General features: G+C 34.7%; 1 protein-coding gene across 4 annotated transcripts; it reads right to left on the reverse strand.

Annotated features, from left to right (window-relative positions):
* Positions 1–32: 32 nt before the first annotated feature.
* LOC117923843 (beta-galactosidase 8-like) lies at positions 33–20,683 on the reverse strand. 4 transcript variants are annotated; one of them, XM_034842330.1, is made up of 19 exons: positions 20,487–20,683; positions 20,290–20,385; positions 19,690–19,802; positions 19,234–19,300; positions 18,975–19,067; positions 16,658–16,801; positions 16,069–16,157; positions 15,851–15,956; positions 15,663–15,750; positions 14,448–14,566; positions 13,258–13,422; positions 6,991–7,190; positions 6,774–6,880; positions 6,223–6,332; positions 4,879–4,989; positions 3,802–3,912; positions 1,993–2,204; positions 1,142–1,469; positions 33–320 (listed from the first exon to the last, which is right to left on the reverse strand). In XM_034842330.1, exons 1-19 carry the CDS (start codon positions 20,646–20,648, stop codon positions 222–224), a joined length of 2,520 nt encoding a protein of 839 aa, XP_034698221.1. In that variant the 5' UTR covers positions 20,649–20,683; the 3' UTR covers positions 33–221. The 4 variants fall into 4 exon arrangements, with proteins under 4 accessions (XP_034698221.1, XP_034698220.1, XP_034698223.1 ...); XM_034842329.1 differs by lacking the exon at positions 33–320 and adding an exon at positions 438–651; XM_034842331.1 differs by lacking the exons at positions 33–320; positions 1,142–1,469 and adding an exon at positions 1,665–1,742.
* Between the last annotated feature and the right edge of the window lie 568 nt (positions 20,684–21,251).

The following is a 21,251-nucleotide window of genomic DNA, read 5'->3' on the forward strand; positions in this document are numbered from 1 at the left end:
AAAGAAGTCGCATGAAGAGAATAATTTTCAAGTATGGACATGATAATGGCAGAACCAGCGCGCCCCTAAAGGTCAGGACAGGATTACCCTTCCACCAAAGTTCAGCCTTGTATGCAGTCACCTAGTATTTTCTTTTATTCGAGTCTTCCCCTCTACCCTGGCACTGGAATTGAAGGTGAATGAAAATCCTGCATAGATTGAATGTGTGCTGCTCGAGTTGATTATACTTTGAGCATGAAATTTTGAAGATCCAGAACATCAAATGCAGAACGCCTATCAATTTGAAACCAGCATGGGTGGATGAATGGAGGGGCTCTTCGCTGAATTTGTCCATGAAGAGGTTTCTATTAAATGACTTGATTTCTTTTCTTTTTTTAAAAAAGGCATATATTGCTCATTTGAAGTTTGAATAAATATACAAAATGGCAAGGTAGAGGTAGAAGTAGAACTGCATGAGAAAATTCTTTATTTACTAATACAACATTCTAAACAAAACCACAACACTCGTTTCCTCCATTTGAGCAAGCAAGGATAGGAATTTCAGTAACTGCAAAGAGCTTCAATTGCCAAGCTTTTTAGCACTCCAGGGCAAGGGTCTCCAAGCCTAGCTGTTGAGACAGGGATTGCACATCCCTCCTGCCCAATGCAGGCCTGTAGTTCCATCCAAACAGTTAGGAATCCCTTGGAAATCATACTATGAACAGAGTGAAAAAAATAAGAAGAGGGAATGTGCCCAATTGTACTCCCATAAAACACTTAGAGAAAATAAAGAAATTAATTCTGGCTCCTAGGATGTTGAGGAAAATTAAGCCATGTGAATCTTGATACCCAAGAAACAAGAAACTGGAAATGAAAACTATACTAATAAAAGAAGGCGATGATTAAATTGTAGGACAAACAGGTATGGTTCTCTACTCATCATGCTCCTGATTGGTTGTTACATGCTTTATTGGTAGGTTATGACGGGAAGCGTGGAAGGCCATACTGCCTTCAAAACCCTTGACTCATGAGAGATAAAGTCGAGGATCTTCTTGAGTAAAGTATAAAAATTTCATATAATAATTTTTATGCAAATGCAGGAAAGACCAGAATGTAAGTTGCTAGTTTCAAATTGAATATGAGCAAGAAAGGTCTTTCTTACCTGTTGAACAACTGACAATACATTGGCATGACAATTCCCTGGATTGAATGTGCCACAATGCCCTCTTGGAGTTCCAAAGCTTGCAAAATTAATCATACTAATATGCCATCCTTGTTCACAGGTCAATCGAACTTGAGAGCTTTGAGACATGAACTCCAAGTTTGGTTGCCAAGAATCTGCAGGTGGAGGATCAGCTTCTGACACGTGTGCACACACCTCTTGGCCAGTTCGTGTCAACAAAGAAATCTTTGAAGGGTCCCCACCAAGTTCTTCATGAAGAACCAGTAAATTCTTGCCAGAATGTACCCAAGTGCGGGGGATATGATACCTAGACATGATTCATCTCTTCATGTTTAGTTGGAAAATATGTAAATGGGAAAAAAAAAAAAAAGACATTAATAATTATGGTAACAAATTAGAAGTAAGAAGATAACTGATTAACTAAGTTGTCATAATGGTTTTTGCTTATTGTGCTCATTTCAAATAATGAAACAAATTGGAAAACACAAAACGTACTTATATACCACGAAGAAATGAATAAATTCCATCTTGTAGCTCATAGCTTTTGAAGTGAGTCTATTTTGACTTGGCAAAAGTAAGGCTGAGTTTAGGAATTAGAGAAATAAATCAGTGAACTTTCATCATTTCAAAAAGGAATCTGTAATCTCAAGTCAGGAACCAAAATGGAGTGAATGTCATTGACTTGATGTATATTATTAAATGGTATAGGAAACAAAAAATTTTAACCACGTTTTTTTTTTTTTTTAAATCAGTAATATAACCTTACAGAAGTAATGAAGATTAATACGTTATGCATCATTGGGGAGACTAACAACACATATCACTCTTACAAGGTTTGTGCAGGTTGACCACAGTTCCTCAAGCATTTAGATGCATCATAGGCTCCTCTGTAATCGCAGTTTGTGGTGCAACCAGTTGATGGTGCCAGATAGGCAGGCCAATACCGCCCTATGCTCTGTCCATTTACCCATGCTTGACCCTTTCCCATGCTAGCAAGATCTAAAGATAAGGGACCCTTCCCTTCAGGAGCAAGGAATGTAGCCTGAGGACAAGAACATCAAACCCACATGGTTGGTTAAAGCAACCACTCCCCAATGAACCAAAGGAATCAAGAAGCCCTGGTCTACAAAGCATATTGATCGTGGTCTCGTGCTTCATAAGATTAGCCTCATGCACTTTACCATATAACAGATGGAATGAAAGTATAAAATCAGTCCTACCTCAGGAAAATGAAGGGAGATGTTAAACATGCAAAGTTGAAACTTACATACCAAGACCAACTTTGTTCTATTATGCAGTTCATAAATTTACTGAACCTACTTCCCCAAGAGAAGTTATCAATTTGAAAATAAGCATGAGTCTACTTTGAATAGTACAGTAAGAACTGCATTTTTTTTTTCACTTGATAAAATGCAATATTCAATTTTCTAGTCTTACTCTCCGAGTAGAGGCATTGTTAAGTATTATGACTTATCGACTATGATCATTGATCTAACATTCAATTGCACAACTTTGTGATGTTAATCCTTGTTACTTATCAACTTTTCAACCCAAACATGAAATTCCAGGGAGCTTGCAGTCTGCACTCTAGTTTTCTATGATATACCAACACAAGCAATATTATAGCAGGAAAGGGTACACAAAAGCTGTCTTGATTGCTTCTGTTCTTATTAAAAGCAATTGGTTAGAGTAGGATATTTCAACTTGAAGCCTACAAGCAAGAATGAAGCTGACAAATAATGCTTCAGATATGTGCATGTGTGGGGGCATATTTATTTCAATGCAATGATAGGTCCTGATTCTAGATAAGACTTCTGGATTGGAGCAGTTCTTGCTACCTCAAGGGTTTACCGGAGTGGGCTAACTGCTAGGCTGCAAGGAAATCAATTGACTTTAGCCCCATTTTGCCATTAGTTTATCTATATAGTTCACTATTAGTTCACTCAGATTAGGAGAAAGTTGAAGGGTACAAGAACATGTCAAAAATGAGATTAGGTGCTTCCACATCCACTTCAAATTTTATAACTCAAGAATATAGTTTGGTTTTGATGGATATATTAATGCCTAATAAAGAGACAAAATTGAAGACCATAAAATCAGGATTCAATAACCTTATGCTTTGACAATAAAAGAAAATTACATAAAACAAACAAGGAGAAAGGTACAAGGGTCAACAATCTCATTCTTAACTATCATTTACACTTCATATAGTCATCTATCACAAAAATTATGTCAACTAAATTCCATTAAATATTTCAAGCATATACTTGCACCAAATTTTCAACATCTAGATGTCAAAAACACTCCATCTTCTGAAAAGAGAAAAAGGAAAAAAAATCTGGTAGATCCAACCATATATTTCAAGGTAACATGAAAGTGGAATTTTCAGGGTTTTAGCCCCTTCAATTTGAACTGGCATGTGTAACAGAGACAAGGGTGCATTCTGGTGTTACAGCTCATCTGTGCTAGGTGTAAGCTGAGTGAGCCACAGAAAAGATTTGTAATCCTTTAGGACAAAATTTTATTGTACACAGAATAAATAATTTAACTTGATGGAACATGCAGCCAATAAGAAACTAAATGCTTTTATTGGATTCTGATTCAAGTTTCCGAAGAATGAATTACCTACATCCACTTACCTTGTACCATATCAAACTCCGATTAACCGGTAAACGATTTCCCTGAATCCATAGTGAACTATTTGCAAGACTTATTTTATCAAGTCCAATGTACTCCCCTTCAACTCCCACCTGAAAAATAGGGTAACATGTCAAGAAGTAATGCATACCGGTAGTTCAAGATACAAAAATGGAAATATGCTAATGCTGAACTTGGCAAAGATAAGATATAATCCCACTATTTTATTGGCCAATATCTGTCTGCCTGGCACACTTGTCTTTGGGAAGGCCCACAAGCAATAAAAGGCAAATTAGGGAAACTACAGCCTGTTCTCAAACTTAGTTTATGAGGATTGAACCCATGACCTATCTAATGAGGAAAAATGAAACTGGTGTTTTACTTAAAGAGAGATTGGTCCAACCAACGCTGGATTGGGGAAATTCATTTATGCCAGCTCAGAAACTCATCATAAGCTACCTTTAAGAGCTATATGTGGAGTTAATTTTCAAGACAGCATCTTTACAACAGCATGAATTTAATCTTCTTATCAACAATGAGAACTATTTTTTGCCTCATTACTAACCTATTTTCTTAGTAATACATCTTTGATCCTCTCATTTACCAATGCAAGTACCATACTACCAGTACTTCTACTCCTTTTTTCTTCAGAAAAATGCTACTTTCCCATTTGTTTCTGCATTATCAGAATTTAGTTATGTAACATCAAAAACTGCAACAAGCCATAATGGGTGTGATCGAATCTGCCTGTATTCTAGTAACGGTTCAACTTTTAGGCAACCAACGGATCACTATGAGATCAAGAACCATCTCCAGATTAGTTAACCTTTCATCATAAAAGAGCAATATCCATTATTCTTTTGCTTGAACAAAGAGAAATCTCACTGCTTCCACATAATCAGTCATTTAATACAAAAAAAACATTATCAATTAAGGTAATTATATTAAGGAATTTAAACAGCCAAGTAAATCTGGATCAACTTTGCCATAATGAAGAAAGATGTGATTTAGCTTTACTGTTTGGATTTATGTAATATATCTGATAGCAAGATTATTTGATTGAAGTATAAGATCAGAACCTGATAAGTCCACTGTCCAGAAGAAAGATCATCCTTGCTAGTTTTTTTTAAGTCAGCAAGAATGACAGAATAAATTCCTGCTCCTGCAATATCGAACCATGGCCCATAGTTCTGGAGAGTATACATAAAACACAGGGAAAGGTTCAGTAACCTCATCATTGAAGTAAACAAGAGTCCTTGATGAATTTCTTGACAACATATTGAAATATTGTTTCTAAATGTTCTGGTAATGCAGTTTAAACAAGTACAGCATATTTACATTCATTGTTTTTCAGACAAGAAAATTTTCAGATTAGCCATAAAAAATAAGATCTTACTTGAATGTTTATAAAGAAAAGAAGCTGGAAAATTTCAGCTAACATTTATGCCAAAAAAAGAAGGGAGTGGTTTCCTTTTCTTTTTAAATGGCATGAGATAAATCTCGCCTCTGTGCCTGGCATAGGTGACAAGACGTCAGGATGGGAATGGGGAGATTCCAGGTTCTTTTCCATTTTATAATTAAAAATTATCAGAAATAAAGAAAAAAAATTAATAAAAAAAATGGTATTGTATCTTAGATCATATAATAAAACTGTTTCAGTATATATGCTTATTTAATATCAACATGTTTCCTTTTTCTTAATATCACTTTCTAATGTAATGTTAATACTGCACCACAAGGGAATCATTTATCATCAACCGTGCAGGTAACTAGTCATAGTTACAAAGCTTGTGTTGATGTTTATAGCCATCAGGTTGCTGTTCTTAAAGCCAAGAGTGTGAATTTACAAATTTTCAATCATAACCTCCATCTCTGATATTAGATCAGAGCATCTGTTGAAATCCAGGATTCCTTTTGTCTTTTTCAGCAGTCTCAAGGAATGCTCCAATCCCTACAGCTCAGGGAGAAAGAGCTCATATGCTCTTTCACAACCCTCCTCCATGCCCTTTCATGGTTCATACCCATCAATTTTGTTCTTGCCAAAAAAAGATAAGTGGCACTCTTGCTCTAGGGTGCATGCACTACGACACACTCCCTACAAACTGTATGTCATGATGCATAGTAACATCCCAGTTCCTAACCATTGAACCAGATCATGTGCAGCAAGCAAGTAACAACTTAAATATGCACTCAGTGGCTTAGAAAGAAAACACAATTCCTAATGTTATTAGGATGAGAGTTCACTAAGAGGAAGTTGACAAACCACAAGACCTGTTTTTGCCAAAGTGCTTTGGATAACACCCAACTATGTTGTATCGTGAATATTTCTTATCTATATAAATACCATTATGAAGCAAAGGAATATTGTCTACCTGTGTGTATTATGAATTAAGATACCATGTGAAGTAAAAGAATTTGCTTACCTGTAAACCAATCATCATACTCAAAATATCTAGTGTATTATCTCCTTGGTTAAGACTAATTTTCTCACTGAGATTGAAGCTTGCATCCTCATGATTACCAAATCCAAATCCTGTAATAAGTCCCACAAGACACACGTTAGTATTTGTAAAAACACAGATAGACAAAAGCACAGTGAAAAAGAGGTTTCTTATGAATTAATTAAACAAAAAGGGTTTCATAGGATAGCAGCCATGATTATTACGACAACCAATTAAAATATTTATGATATAATTCTTGCCTACACTGACTTAAACAAAGAAATTTATATGCCCTTTTTTTTGCAGGGACCTACCACAGAACCCCCAAGCTAATTAGTATGAACTGAGATGCAAGGATGCCGCTGTTTGAGATAAAATCAAGTTCAAAAGCTCAGGTCTAAAATTAGAACCTCCTAAAAACTCTAAGAAAGCTGATAACATGGTTTATCAGTGAAAAGTAGCCCTGCTAGGAATGCCAAAAAGGGAGAGACTAAAGGAGGAAAACCTCCTTTTGTAATTGTTAGGGAACACACCTACAAGCCTTTTGTTTACAAAAACAAGTGCAGCATGTCCCAGGCTTCCGATATGCAAAAAAGCTTCTTTCTCTTGACCAGGCACAATGCTCTCTTTCACATTAATGCTGCCAACATGATGAAGCACATTCAAAATAATGAAGAGAAAAGAAAAAAAAAAATAAGATCTGCTAATGGTCAATAGAACACCTAAAAGAACTTATATTAATTTAATCACCTTGTTGTGTACCATAGATAATCACTGTTATCTTTTGTTGTGTTTATCTGCTCTAATAAACCGGGTTTTATGAATGAGTGGTTACTCGAAACACCCACTTCTTCTTTATACCAACTCCATGCTGATGAAGCTAGTGAGAACTCATTCACACTGGTTGTCCCAGAAAATGAAACTCCATGAAGGTTTCTTTGTGAAACAACCTTCAATCATGACCAAAGGTGCAAGGAATAAATTTCAATAGAACAACAGCCCAAAAATTTATGTACTACACATGCATATTTGCACACCCTTTATAGTAAGTTAGTAACATAAAAAACTAACTGATAGAGATATACATTTAGAGTGACAACAAATTGAAAAGAAATAATTCAAGTAACTTTAATGAAGTAGTAAATTAAGTTGTTGTTTGAATACACTTTCTGTTTTTTGTTTTAAAAAACAGAGGTTCACCAAAAGATATAGGAACTTTGAAACAAAAAGTGAAGACTTATTTTATGTTCTTAAAAAATACTTCTCATAACTTTTAAAATTTGGGGAAGTAAAAAAATTTCATTGCATTTATTTTTAAAAATTTGAAAAGTGTTTTGAAGAATATATGTCCATGCTTCTTGTGTAACAGTTCCTACATTTTATATAGGAATTTTTATTTTTAAAAACAAGAAAAAAGAAGTGCATCTAAACACCATCTCAATAATTTCTAAATCTGGTAAGACATGAATGGTTATTTAGTCACTAAATGAATTAAATTCCATTCCATAGGTATAAGGTAGAGGACAGAGCCAGTTCAGAAATTATAGGACATACTTAGGTCAAAACCATAATGTGCCATCAATATCTCTAACCTCAACTCACTCGCTCACTTTTCAAGATACATGATCGAAAGTATACTTCTTTAGCACTCAAATATTGATTGAGTTTGAGGGACTTCACTTACTGAATCCATCTATAAACCTGGACCCTGACAACTTTCATAACTAAAGCGTCACAACAACATCCAAGGGGTGACCATTGGATTCTTAAGTAGGGAAGCAAGGAGGAGAATGTAGGAATCCTTTCTTTTTCTTTTACTCTCCTATATGGAAAGAGGGGTTCATACATGGCATAATATACCAGATCAGTGAATCACTCAAATGGGATTCATTGCTCAAAGATGTTTGCATGCACACTGATCATATATATCATAACAATTGTGATAAGAGAACAATTTCGGCTCCAATCCCCTTGTGGAAGAGTAGAGTGCATAAGAAACACAAATGAGATTATGGGAGAGATCAAAGGAAAATTATAGGAAAGATTATTGGAGAGATTCAAGGAAAGATTGTAGGAGAAATTTTGGAAAAAAATTTCATTTATCTCTTTTTATTTTACTATTGTAGGCCTATAAATATAACTTCATTCAGAATATGTTAAAAAAAAAGAGATGAATTTTTTCTTTTCAACATGGTATTGGAGCATGGTTGTCCTAAAGCTATTATATCTCCTTGATACCTGACTGTCCACTTTCATTTCAAAGTATTCTTACCCTGCACCCTTTTCTTTTTCAAAGTACCACTCAAATCTGGGAACTCGATTTCTTTTTCATACATCATGGGTGAGAATGTGCCAACCAAAAACTCACCTTTTTATGGCTTTATGACTAGAATCAAATCAAATGGGCTAAGTATCTTCCATGGTCTCAAGCAGTGGAGGTTTTGGTGAAGGCAGGTAGTAAAATTTCTAATATTCAGTCACCAAAAACTACTGATGCAAAGTTAGTTGATACTTGGGAAGAAGCAAATGCACAAAGTCATGGCTTGGCTTCAGAATAGTATGGAATTGGAGGTATATAATAGTGTCTCCTATCTCGAGTTTGCTAGTGATATTTGGAATACATTTGAGATATATTCTTATGCCAAAAGTGTATCTAGTATTTATGAACTCGATCAAAATCTCTTCTCTTGCCAATAAGGCAATAGATCAGTTCAACAATATTACTCAAAATTAAAGGGCATGGAAGAAGAGTTAAATGTCCATTCTGTTGATTTCAGATTTAGAGATTGGTCTTTGACTGGAGCTTGAACATGTACTCTCATATATTCTTTCCAATCATAAAGCATCCACTGCTAGAGAAGCATTTGCTCGTGTTCAGTGAGCAATCCCAAATCCACCTAACCTTGAAAAATCTGATACATCAGCCCTTGCTGCTTCTGTTAGTCACCCCATTCCTACATGTGGAGGTCATGGTGGAGTAGAGGTCACACAACCCACAATGGCTGAGAAGGCCATTGCACCAAACGATATACTCATTATGGTCAAAACAACCATATTGTTGACTTCCATTAGAAGCTTCATGGTATACCTACATGGACTAATCAGAATACCATTAAGAGGGAAATACCTGCCACTACTGTTGAGGAGCAGGTTACACTTTTAAAATAAGAATATGATTCTCTTGTCAAGCATTCTACTCTTCCATCTATCTTCATTGCCACTATACATAATTCAAGTAATACTTGTCTACATTCCTCAACCACTGCTCCTTGGATTATCAAGTATGGTGCATCTAATCATATGACAAGTAATTTCTTACTTCTTTCCAATCTTTCTTATCCTCCATCTCCATCCTTTGTAACTATTGTGAACAGTTCTAAATCTCCTATTCATGGGATTGGAAGAAATAATATATTTGCTTTTACACTTTCGTCTGTTTTATATATCCCTAACTTCACTTTCAACTTATTATACCTTCGTAAACTGATTTCTCACTTAAACTTTTTAGTTAGATTTTATCCTTTACATTGTATCTTTCAGGATCTAAACATAAAGAGGACATTTGGTAGGGGATTTAAAAAGGATGCATTCTACTATTTCCAACTACCGCACAAGTCCTCAGTTCTCCATACCAGTGACACTATTGTCTCAGTCTTCCTCTGCCTATCTCCATCGATTAATTCCCTACTTTACCTTCGTTTACTTTAATAGTGAGATTTGTGAGATCAGTAAACATCACAGAGCTACTTTTAAACTTTGCTCAAAGAAGCAATGTTTGCATCTTATTTAGTTAGTCCGCTCTAATATTTGGGGTCAAGCTCAATCTATTAGCTTGTTTGGTTGTCATTATTTTATTTCATTTCATTTATAGTTTATTTTTTTCATATGACTTCATTGAAATGGTTGCATGTTCTCATGGATAGAACTCAAGTAATTAATTTTGTTCAATCTTTGTATGCTAAATATACCAATCAATTCAACAATAAATTAAAAATTCTTAGAACTAACAATGCCCTTGAATATAAACATTCTCACTTTCAGCACTTCTTGAAGTCAAAGGGTATTATTCCCCAAACATCATGTGTTGATACATCTTAACAAAATGAAATTGCTGCAAGAAAGAATGGTCCTATTCTTATCATTGCTCACACCTTAATGCTTCAAATGAATATGCTAAAATTCTTGTGTGGAGATGTTGTTCTTACAACAGCTTTTCCACTAAATAGAATGCCTTCTCAAGTTCTGAATGATAAGTTCCCTTTTCATATGTTATTTCATGACTAAGAACCTTTCCCCCTTCCCACAAAAGTTTTTGGGAGTGTTACACAATCTAAGCCTAAATCGTGATAAATTTAACCCTCAACCCAACAAATGCACGTTTCTTGATTATTCTTGAATTTAAAAAAAAAAAGATATCGATGCTGAAGTTCTACTTTGCAAAAACACTTTGTTCATGCTTATCTAACCTTCTTTGAGGATGTACCTTGCTATTCTAAGGTAAGAAGCGAATTGTCTAAGCTTCTTATTCCAAAACCAGATCGTTTTACACCAGTTCTCAATATTCTTTTTCATAAGAAGTTTTGTGGTCGCAAATAACAGCAACATCCTCCTCTAGACGCAATAAAGTGCTCTTTATCACCTCTGCCAATCCCCTAATGTCTTCAAATCCTGCTTTTGATCTCCTTATTGTTATCCACAAATGTGCATGCAGTTGTACTTTTTTTTTAACATCCTATTTCTAATTTTGTTTCTTATAATCACTTGTCCCCCTCCTACAAAGCCTTCTCTCCATCTCTTTCCTCTATTACTCTTTCTAGGTCTTACCATGAAGCTCTTTCTCATCTCAGTTGGAGGGGAGCATGGAAGAGCAAATACATGCTTTAGAGTGCAATCCTACCTGGGATCTTGTTCCTAAAAGCCTAAGATGCTCTAGTTGTTGGTTGTCTTAGAGTCTTTACTATAAAGCATAACACTGATGGTACAGTTGATAGATTGAAGGCTCATTAGTGACCACAGGATTCACTCAGACATATGACCTTGACTATACTAAGACCTTTTCTGTTGCGACCAAACTGAATTTTGTACGACTTATTAAATCTATGGCAGTAAATCTAAAATGTCCTCTTCACCAACTCGATATAAAAATGTCTTGCTTCATGGCAATTTGAATGAAACAATGTTTATGGTTCAGCCATCAAGGTTTGAGCCCAATAGGGAGTATGTTTGCCAACTCAAGAAGTCTATTTATGGACTCAAACAATCTCTTTGTGCATGGTTTGAAAAGTTCAGCAAAGAAATGGTATCACATGACATGACCAGAAATCAAGTTGATCATTCAATGTTTTTCAAATAGCATTGCAATCCTCATTGTATAATTAGATAATATTATTATTACTGGGAGTGACCAGAAGGGGATTAAGACTTTGATTCATCACCTTAGACCTTAGTACCAGTTTTCACACTAAAGATCTCAGTAAGCTTTGCTATTTTCTGGGTGGTAAAGTTACAAGAGCAAAAAAAGGCATTTACCAGTCTCAACAGATATACATTCTCAAGAGATGAAAGTTATCTTGGTGCAAAACCTATTACTATGCATATGGAAATAAATTGAAAGTTGAGTGATGGTGAATTAGTGGATGATCATAGATTGTATAGGTGAGTAGTAAGAAAGTTGATTTATTTAACCATTATTTGGCCAGATATCTCTTGTGCAATCAGCATAGTCAAGTAATTTATGACCACTCCATGGGTTTCTCACTTGAAAGCAGCCAGACAAATTTTGAAATATCTCCAGGGAACTCCTAATCGTGGTCTTCTCTATCAATCCTCAAAACATCTTCGCATTGCAGCATACAATGACTTTGGGCAGAATCTCCCCATGATAGAAAATCAATAACTGATTATTGCATTGTTCTTAGAGGTAATCTCATAACTTGGAGAAGCAAGAAACAATCCATTGTGGCTCATTCTAGTGCAGAGGTAGATCATAGGGCAATGGAAAATAAAGTATGTGAGTTGACTTGGTTGAAAGCCTTTTTGCAAGAAATTGGTATATCAGTATTAGATTCAATTCCTCTCTATTGTGACAATCAAGCAGCCATTTATATTACTAACAATTCTGTTTTTCATGAAAGGACAAAACACATCGAGGTAGATTGTTACTCCATTCACTCAAAGGTGGAATCAAAGGAAATCATTACTCTATTTGTATCATCAAAGAGTCAACTGGTGGACACATTCACTAAACCCCTTAACTCTATTTCTGAAAAGCTGGGAATTTTTAATATGCACTCTCCCACTTAAGGGGAAGTGTCAAGGTTATAGGAGAAATTATAGGAAAGATCATTGAAAAGATTGAAGGAAAGACTGTAGAAGACATTTTGGGAATATTTTTTTATTTATTTCATTTCATCTATTGTTATAGGCTTATGAATACCCTTTTAATTTCATTCAGAATGTACAGAAAAATATCTTTTGGCCCCACTCTGTAATTTAGCACTTACTAAAAAGGATTATGGAATGAAATAATAAATAATTGAATTAAAATAAACAGTTTGTTGGCAGTCATAATTCCCTCCTAGTATGCATCCAGTTCACAATAAGATTAGATGCTTTCAGACCAGGATAATGCAGTTTCTCCATTCTGTTTTCTGATCCAGAGTCAACTTATTTTGACCATAACTAGTAATCAGAATACAGAACTAATTAGGGCTGGTTTACATAATCGACAAATTCAGTCAGTAGAGACAATGAACTGAGATCTTCTACATACAATAAGAAGATAAACTTTTACAGGAAATTTAGAAGAGAACAGTGCTTTATAAAATTTTGTATATAAGAATTTATTCCCTAGTTATACTATAATTTAAAGTCACCACAAGGAAAAATTTGATAGGCAGATAAAAATATTATTACCAGCACAAGTCACACAGGGAAATCAAATTCATAAAATGAACTGAATGGCCATTGTGCCACAAAATCACTTATATGTATATCAAAATGTAGTCAGTGTTGTACCTTTGCAGTGTTAAAGATGACATTCTTACAATCTGGAAGAATGCTCACAGACCAAGCTGGAAGGAAGTAAGAATTTCCATTAAATGTGACATTTGCATCCAAACTGCTGTCAAAATTAGCAAGAAAGGCTGCACACTCATTGGACGTTCTATAATAGATGTGTGCCTGATGAAAAAATGTGAATATGTCAAAACAAACACTAAACTAGGAGCAAGATTGGCCAATAATAGATTTTGAAGTCATACTATAAGTTTTATTAGTTAAAAAAAATAACAAAAAATTAAAATAAAATGGGGTCATTACAGATGATTTTGAAAAAAAAATGTTCCCATCCTGTAGCTCAAAAAGGAAATGCACTAAAATATTGGCATATAGCCATACGAAAGTGAAATTATTGTTGGCTAGGCAGAAAGAAACGTAAACCAATCAAAGTCAGATGCACAAAGAAATACACAAATGTCATTGTGGCACTTAATACACTGAGAAGGCTTAGCTACAAGATTCTATTTCAAACTTGAACAAAATCAGAAATTTAATGTCCCTTAGGATAACCATGAATAACAAAAAACCTCTGCACTGAATGCTAATAACTTAATTCTGTGATATTGGTAATCCATGGTTTTAGCCCAACCATATGGTATTAGGAAACTAGGAACAAGAAATGATAAACTAATCAAAATCAGATGCCCAAGGAAACATAGGAATGTTATTGAGGCGAAATAGCACTTCATGCATTCAGTAGCCTTTCCCAACTAGCCATTCAGCACAAGTACACACATTTATAGATGACTGGAATAATGTGGACTGCCAACAAAATCAAATCATTGGTCTCAAGAAGCGATTAGAATTTCCCCATAACAATGAAAGGTAAAGAAAGGAACAATATCATCGGGATCTGAATTGGGAGAAATTTTGGGGAAAAGGTGTATATTAGAAGAATTTCTTCTTGTGTTTTAAAGTTAACAAAGCTCAAGATCTCAGAATAACTTAATTTCTTGCTACATATTTCCCATTCATCGTGTAAAAACTGCTTTTTTCCATTAGTAAAATGTATCTTAGCTCAGAAATCCAATCAACATCTTAGATTTAGAGCAGGAAGAAAAATTACTGATCTTGTTCATCATTAATCATAACTAGATCTAGTAGATGCTTCACTAGAAGATTGACAAGGCACTGCAAGGAAGGTATACCTCTAAATTTTTGCCAAGTTTCAGGTAAGTTGGATCTGAGCTGATCAAGAATTCTTCACACTGTTTTATTGCCTTGTGTAAGTCACGTAGGTGGCCCCATTTTGGCTGCCTAATGAAACCTGCACGAAAATATATCTCATAAATGAAGATGATACTGGTAATTTGGAAGGCAATCTTGAAGGTGAAGCTGTTCATCAATTAAACTTCGCATCTCATTGGCCCAGGGCTTGGACTTTTTCCATGAATTAATTAATTATACCTTTTGATAAGGCAGCATAGAGGGAAATCAAGTAGCAAATACAACATTGCTATATCTAGCTGACTCAGCAGTGTACTAGGTTGGTGGACGTGACAATACTCCCAATGGCTCAATTGATGGCATATGACTCAATTATTCAAAGCCCCAAATAATTGAGCCAGTTTATCCTAATCTTCTGACTGCTGAACTACTTTATTGCAAGGTTCATCTGCTATAGTTTCGAAACATTTCATTGCTCAGAATTGAGCCAGTATATATGGAAATATACGCCTGTGCATGTGGGTGATGCATTTCATGGGGTCATAACACAAGAATTTTATTTTTTGCTTTGCTAATGGTATCACACATTTTATAACTTAAAACATGGTTTTAGGACATAATCATCTCTTAAATATTTACATAGAAGCACATCCACATCTGATAGGACCAGTAAATACATACAAGCATATCTATCCATTTTCAAATTTTATCCTACATGAGAGAGTGAGTGTAAAATTCCAATTTGCATTATTTCATTTTCTGGGCTCATCTCTTCATCTGGACAATTTTTTAATGTTTCTCCACATTTGCCCAAAAAAGAAATCTAAAATCATCATTTCCATTTGGTTTTGAAACAGTTATGAAGCATTCCTATTTTTTGCTAAACTGAAACTACTTATACACAATTGAAACATCAAGTGGCACATTGTAGCACTACAAACAATTTTCTGCGTAGTAACAACATTTGCAGGCAGATGATCTTCAGTATAGCAGAGCAAGGCCCTATCTACAACTAATTATTATCTCTGCAATTTAAGATTAAAGATCTCAGGAATTGAAATGATTCCTTGGATATGAGATGCTGGTTGAAGAAGAATCTACTGAAATTATAAAATTATATTCTTGGTGCATAGAATTCTAATCGAATATGAGTGACTAAGACTAGAGTGCATGATTATAAAATGTTAGGAATTTACCATATTCATCTAATGGGGCATCATAATCATAGCTAGTTGCAACCAAAGGACCCCCAGCTGTTCGTTCAAAGTTGGTACCACCAAAATACTGTAAGGAGATATCAGCACAAAATCATAGTGATGATGTTGCACATTCATGTTGATCAAATTAAGTTAGAATAAAGAAAACAAAACTCTTTATGACTCACCATATAATAGTTTTGAAAAGTGCCACCTGTTTCAAAAAATCTTGCAACAGAAAAAGCAAGGTCCTCAACAGGGCGGTAAGGAATTGCATTGCCAAATGCAAGGAACCTGTAACATCAAATGAAATGTTACACTTCATATTTCTTTGAAGATCTGAAAATTCAACCCCCAATTTTTTCTGCAGAATTACACAATTAGGACAATCAAAAGACATACTTACCATCCACTGTAGTTCTCTGTCCACATCTTCGGTTTGGAAGGAGAATTTGGGGTGAACTGATCACAGTAAAACCCATTGCATGTGTTTATCTGCATTACCAACATTTAACTCTTGATTAGAGAAGAAAAATAGAACCTCTCAAATCAAAACTCAAAAGCCAAAGTGTAAGAGATGGCACATCTTGATGCTTTATGACTTGAGATAAAAAAAGAGTTCTATTCTCTCTTGTTAAGTAATGATAAACTGTTTGTGAGTATGAGTACTAGAAAACAAGTGTCTAAGGTTGGGAAAATAGATAGCTTGTGATCTTCCATGCTCAAGCAAAAATGTTAGAATTTTATCAAACAGGAAAATAAGTTTTCATTTGAAGGTATCTTCTAGTACTGGGGAATGGGCTGGGTTGGGTCAGGTTCAGACTTGCCCAATCAAAAGCCTACCTCATTTCACATTACCAAATTAAGATTCAATGTGAAATTCATCTAAAAGACACTTAACCGTGACCACAAATTGGTATCAGAAATATGCTATAAACATTCATGTTCAAATATAGAGAACAAAAATGATTCAGTGATGTGATAAAAAGATTTACAATTGGATCAGGTGCATCTTCCTGTTGGCACATCACCCAAGGAACAGAAGTATTAAGACTAACAGCAGTTTCTGCAGCCCATTTGACATATAACTCTCCACCAACTCCATAGGCCCATTCAACATTTCCATATTCATTCTCTACCTATCATACAACAAATGAAATAGATCAGGAAGAAAATCAGTCTCATAAAAAAAAATTATATGACCTTGATGTTGAATGTCCGAGCAATGATTTCCTTAACGTTATGCAAGAAGGTTGACATATAATGTATATGTAAGCTTACAAATTATAGGGTTTAAAGAGAGAGACAGAGAAAGAGTTATGGTGAAGAGGACAAGACTTTGTTGTAAGCAATGCATCCACTATCTTGGTTTTGGTTATTTACTACATCACTCCTGTTAAATACATAGTAAATATATGTGAGTTTGCACCAATAAAAACATTCCATTTGTATAATAGCATAGATATGAATGTGTGTACTATTGCTAATATGTGAGCCGGAACAAAAAGTGGAGGAGCAAACAATAGGACAAGACAACATTTACAAACTTCGGTTAGTAGGAATGAAACTTTCCGTAGAAGGGCAAAGTATGACTTTCTATAATTTCCCATATACTCAAATTAAGTTAATTATAAACCAATCAAATTATAAAACATCTGTAATTAATTTGAATTCTGATCAATTAAAAGTTGTTACATGCTATAGATTTTTTTACAAAGAAAATAATGTCATGTGCCACATAAGCTCCACACATGCAGACTTGTCTTCTATTTAAATATATAAAATATTGATTATAGCAATTAAAATTTAATTGTCAGAATAAATAAAAATAGTGAATTAGGTAATTCTCAATTTCAATTGATGAATCATTTGGAAATTATTGAAGACTAGTCAAATATGATCTTCCAAATTTTCTTAAATATTATTTAAATAAGAAATAATATTTTAAAAATTAGAAAGCTATCCAAACTTATTCTTGCAAATTTTTCTATAAATAGGGAAGACCCAAGCTCTCAAGGACAATTCATCAGACAGAAGTTGGAGAGGTGCTTATAGAAAGGAGATTTGAAGCTTCTTCATGTCTTCCAAAGAGGCTTCAAAGTGTCTTTGAATCTTCAAAGCGTCTTTGAATCTTCAAAGCGTCTTTGAATCTTCAAAGCTTCTTTAAGCCTTCAAAAAAGGCTTCCATGTCTTGTTTGATGTTGTTCAAGTAAAGGCCTAATTCGCGTCAAGACTCAAGTCAAACCAAAACCCAACTCAAGCCATGACTCAAATCAAGGCTAAGTCAAACTCAAACATGCGACATCAAATCTTTACCAAGCTTTTATATTCAAGATCAAGCTTCTTCAAGCCCTTGGTTGGCATCTCTTCAAAAAAGGAATTATAAGAATTTTTAGAAATTGTACACTCATTCCATCCATAAATCAATAAAGTTATTAATTTTATCCACACTTTTCCATTAAGAGAAATTTTTATAGAAACTTCCATCTAGACATGCCACAAACCCAAAATTCTCAAAAGATCAATAATTCAAAACAAAGAATGCCCTAAATGATTAAAGCCATCCAACTTGATTTCAAAACTGGAAAAACCAATGCAAGTTGAAATTAAACCATGTTGAAGACAAGATTCACCATTGTACAACAAAAACTAGAAGTTGTATATTTTTAGCCTGGTATTTGAAAATGTGAACCAAAAAAAATCAAATATTAACCTAGAACATTTGTTAGTCACTTTTTTTTTTTAATAATAAATTATTTAATCCAGACTGCTAAGCAGAATTGTGGGCAAGATCTCATACATTGTGAAGTTCAAAACAGCAAGTAAAATATAGTTGATTGAAAAGCATGAAGGATACCCCTACATGAGATTTTCTTTAACTATGTAATGGCAAGAAAAACATCAAGATATGCAAACCTTAAACACTAGAAGTTACTGCCCATAACTAATCAACTACACTTATCTTTCGCCTAAAGCTCTATAGGGCTTTATTAGTTTGCTTTCAGGAATCATCCAATTGTGAATCTTGAAAAGAATCCAAGAACACAATTTAAACAGAGTGCTGCAATCCCTGAAATTTGTTCTCATGTTCCTTATTATTTTAACCATCTCCTATTGTGTGCCTCTTCAAGTGGCCATTGTCTCATAATGTTCCATTTACTAGTTACAGGAAAAGACAAACCATTAAACATGGACAAACAGTAAGTCAGCATTAATTAACCCTTCCAAAGAAACAAAAAAGGAACCCGTATCTCAAAATTGGCAAATTCGGTTTCCATATCAAAGCATGCCAATAAGATAAGAAATGATCACCTGCGCAAGAATGATTGGCCCTCCTTGTGATGCAAAGAGATTTGCATCCTTCATTAAGCTAACAATTTTTGCAAGGAAACGCTTCATTTCATTCTGCACCAACAATAATATAATATCAAATGGGAAATGATAAAAGAAAATCTACAGAACTGCACATTAATTACTTTAAAAAAATAAGAGTAATAATAATAATAAACAGGTGAAGGAAAGAAAAAATAGACTTAAAAAAATCCTAACCAGCATCAAGATAAAAATGCACCTTGAAAAGGTCATTTGTCGTTCGAAACTGGATTCCAGGAATGAAGTGTAACCAAACAGGGAATCCCCTGTTGTTTGAGATTAAAGAAAATGATTAAGAGTTTAAGATTTGTGCTAAATTGGAGATAATTTTTTGTCAAAACTCTGCAACTTTAAAGCAAATTCTACATGGACATAGTCTCCATGATATCTTCTGTCAGTTGCCATGGTATAGACTATAGATTACCACTTAGAATTTATTACTAAAGCGTTGAGTTGTCCACAGTATAATGGTCAACCACTTACTGTCGATTATATAGTATTTAAAAGAAGAAAAAAAAGAGGAGATAGAATTTCAGATTTTCAGATAATATAAGAAGTAAAATTCTATTCCAGAGGGAAAATTACAAAACCATGAAAGAGATAAACAAGTGAAATATGCTTCACAGGAATAAGAGAAAATGACAAGGAAACAAACCCATAGTTCCATTCAGCGCATGCATATGGGCCAATTCTCAAATGCACCAGAAGGCCAGCTTCTTGCACCGTCTTCACAAACCTCACCAGGTCAAACCTGCCCTCGAAGTAGTACTTCAAAATAAAAAATAAATAAATAAATAAAAATCAACAACAGCAAAAATAATAATAATAGTTACCAAACTAGCTAACATGCAATAACATTCATAGTCAACAATGCAATCACCTATACACATATATAGTCAATAATGCAATCACCCAACAAACACACACTACATACACATATACATATGCGTACACACACACATACATACATACATACATACATATATATATATATACACACATATATGAATATACACATATACATACATATACATATACATACATACATATATATACATATTCTTCTCCCCAATTAAAAATTCGATACTCCCATGTCCAGATGTGCACCCTTCAACATAGAATATGAAGTGCATCATTTGAGAATTATTCTGCATTATGAATAACTATAAAGAGTATATAATTATTATAAAAATAATTAAGAGAACTTTCTAACAATAAATTCTATATCCAAAGATAGAGTGGCTTCTTTTAATACCTCACCCCTCACCGGCTCGTGATTGTTCCAGAAAACATAAGTCTCGATCACGTCCAATCCTCCTTCCTTGGACTTCCTAATAATCTCAGGCCACACCTGAAATTGTTCCACAATAACCACAATCCAAACTATCACCCAGTACAGCATTGTACAGCATTACAGTGAATAGCACAAAAAGAACATGAAATTGAACTCACTTCAGGCATGCTTCGAGGATAATGAATAGAACCCGACTGAAGAACCCGCCTTTTTCCATCAATAACCAATGCTCTGTGGTCATATGTCACCGTTTTGCAATAACAACCTTCAAAAACACAGACAGCAATCAAAACCAGTAGTACCAAGTCTTTGTTTCCCATAATGGGGAAAAACCCAATTCCCAAATTGCAATAATGTTGCAAGGATTGATAAAGTTTAATACCAGATAGAGTGTGAGTGGTGTGAGGAAGGTGTGGCGTGTAGTTTTGTTTGGTCTGTGTGTTGTGGACGAAACTGTGGAATCTGTTTGAAATTTTTAAAGGGAAAAAGGATGTTGAACGGATGTTTGCAAGACTTGGAATATGAGCAATGATTGTGGAACGGAGAGATGTGTTTGAGAAGGATGGAGGAAAAGGACAAACACAGAAGCAGAAGGGCTCCGGCTCTTTTCCCTGTTTGGCGCACCCGCTGTCCTGTCTGAAATTTAAATTTAAAGTTTGCGATTTATCAATTAAATTTCGACCAGGCTCATTCAGCTTCAATGGCAGCTAAATGGGCCAGCTCTCTGGTCACTTGATTTGGCTGCGTCCATGTGGCTAAACCTTTAAAACTGATTCGAATTAAATAACAGATTAAGGGCTACGCATTAAAAAAGGGGTCCTGACCCGAATTGCCACAAAAAGGGACCACCGAAGGTTCAATTTTCTCCGAGCGTGTTTCACGTGGCGGGAGAAACGACATGATTAGTAATCTCAAGGGTCCCT

This window comes from Vitis riparia, chromosome 10 (genome assembly GCF_004353265.1).
Source record: "Vitis riparia cultivar Riparia Gloire de Montpellier isolate 1030 chromosome 10, EGFV_Vit.rip_1.0, whole genome shotgun sequence".
NCBI lineage: Eukaryota > Viridiplantae > Streptophyta > Magnoliopsida > Vitales > Vitaceae > Vitis > Vitis riparia.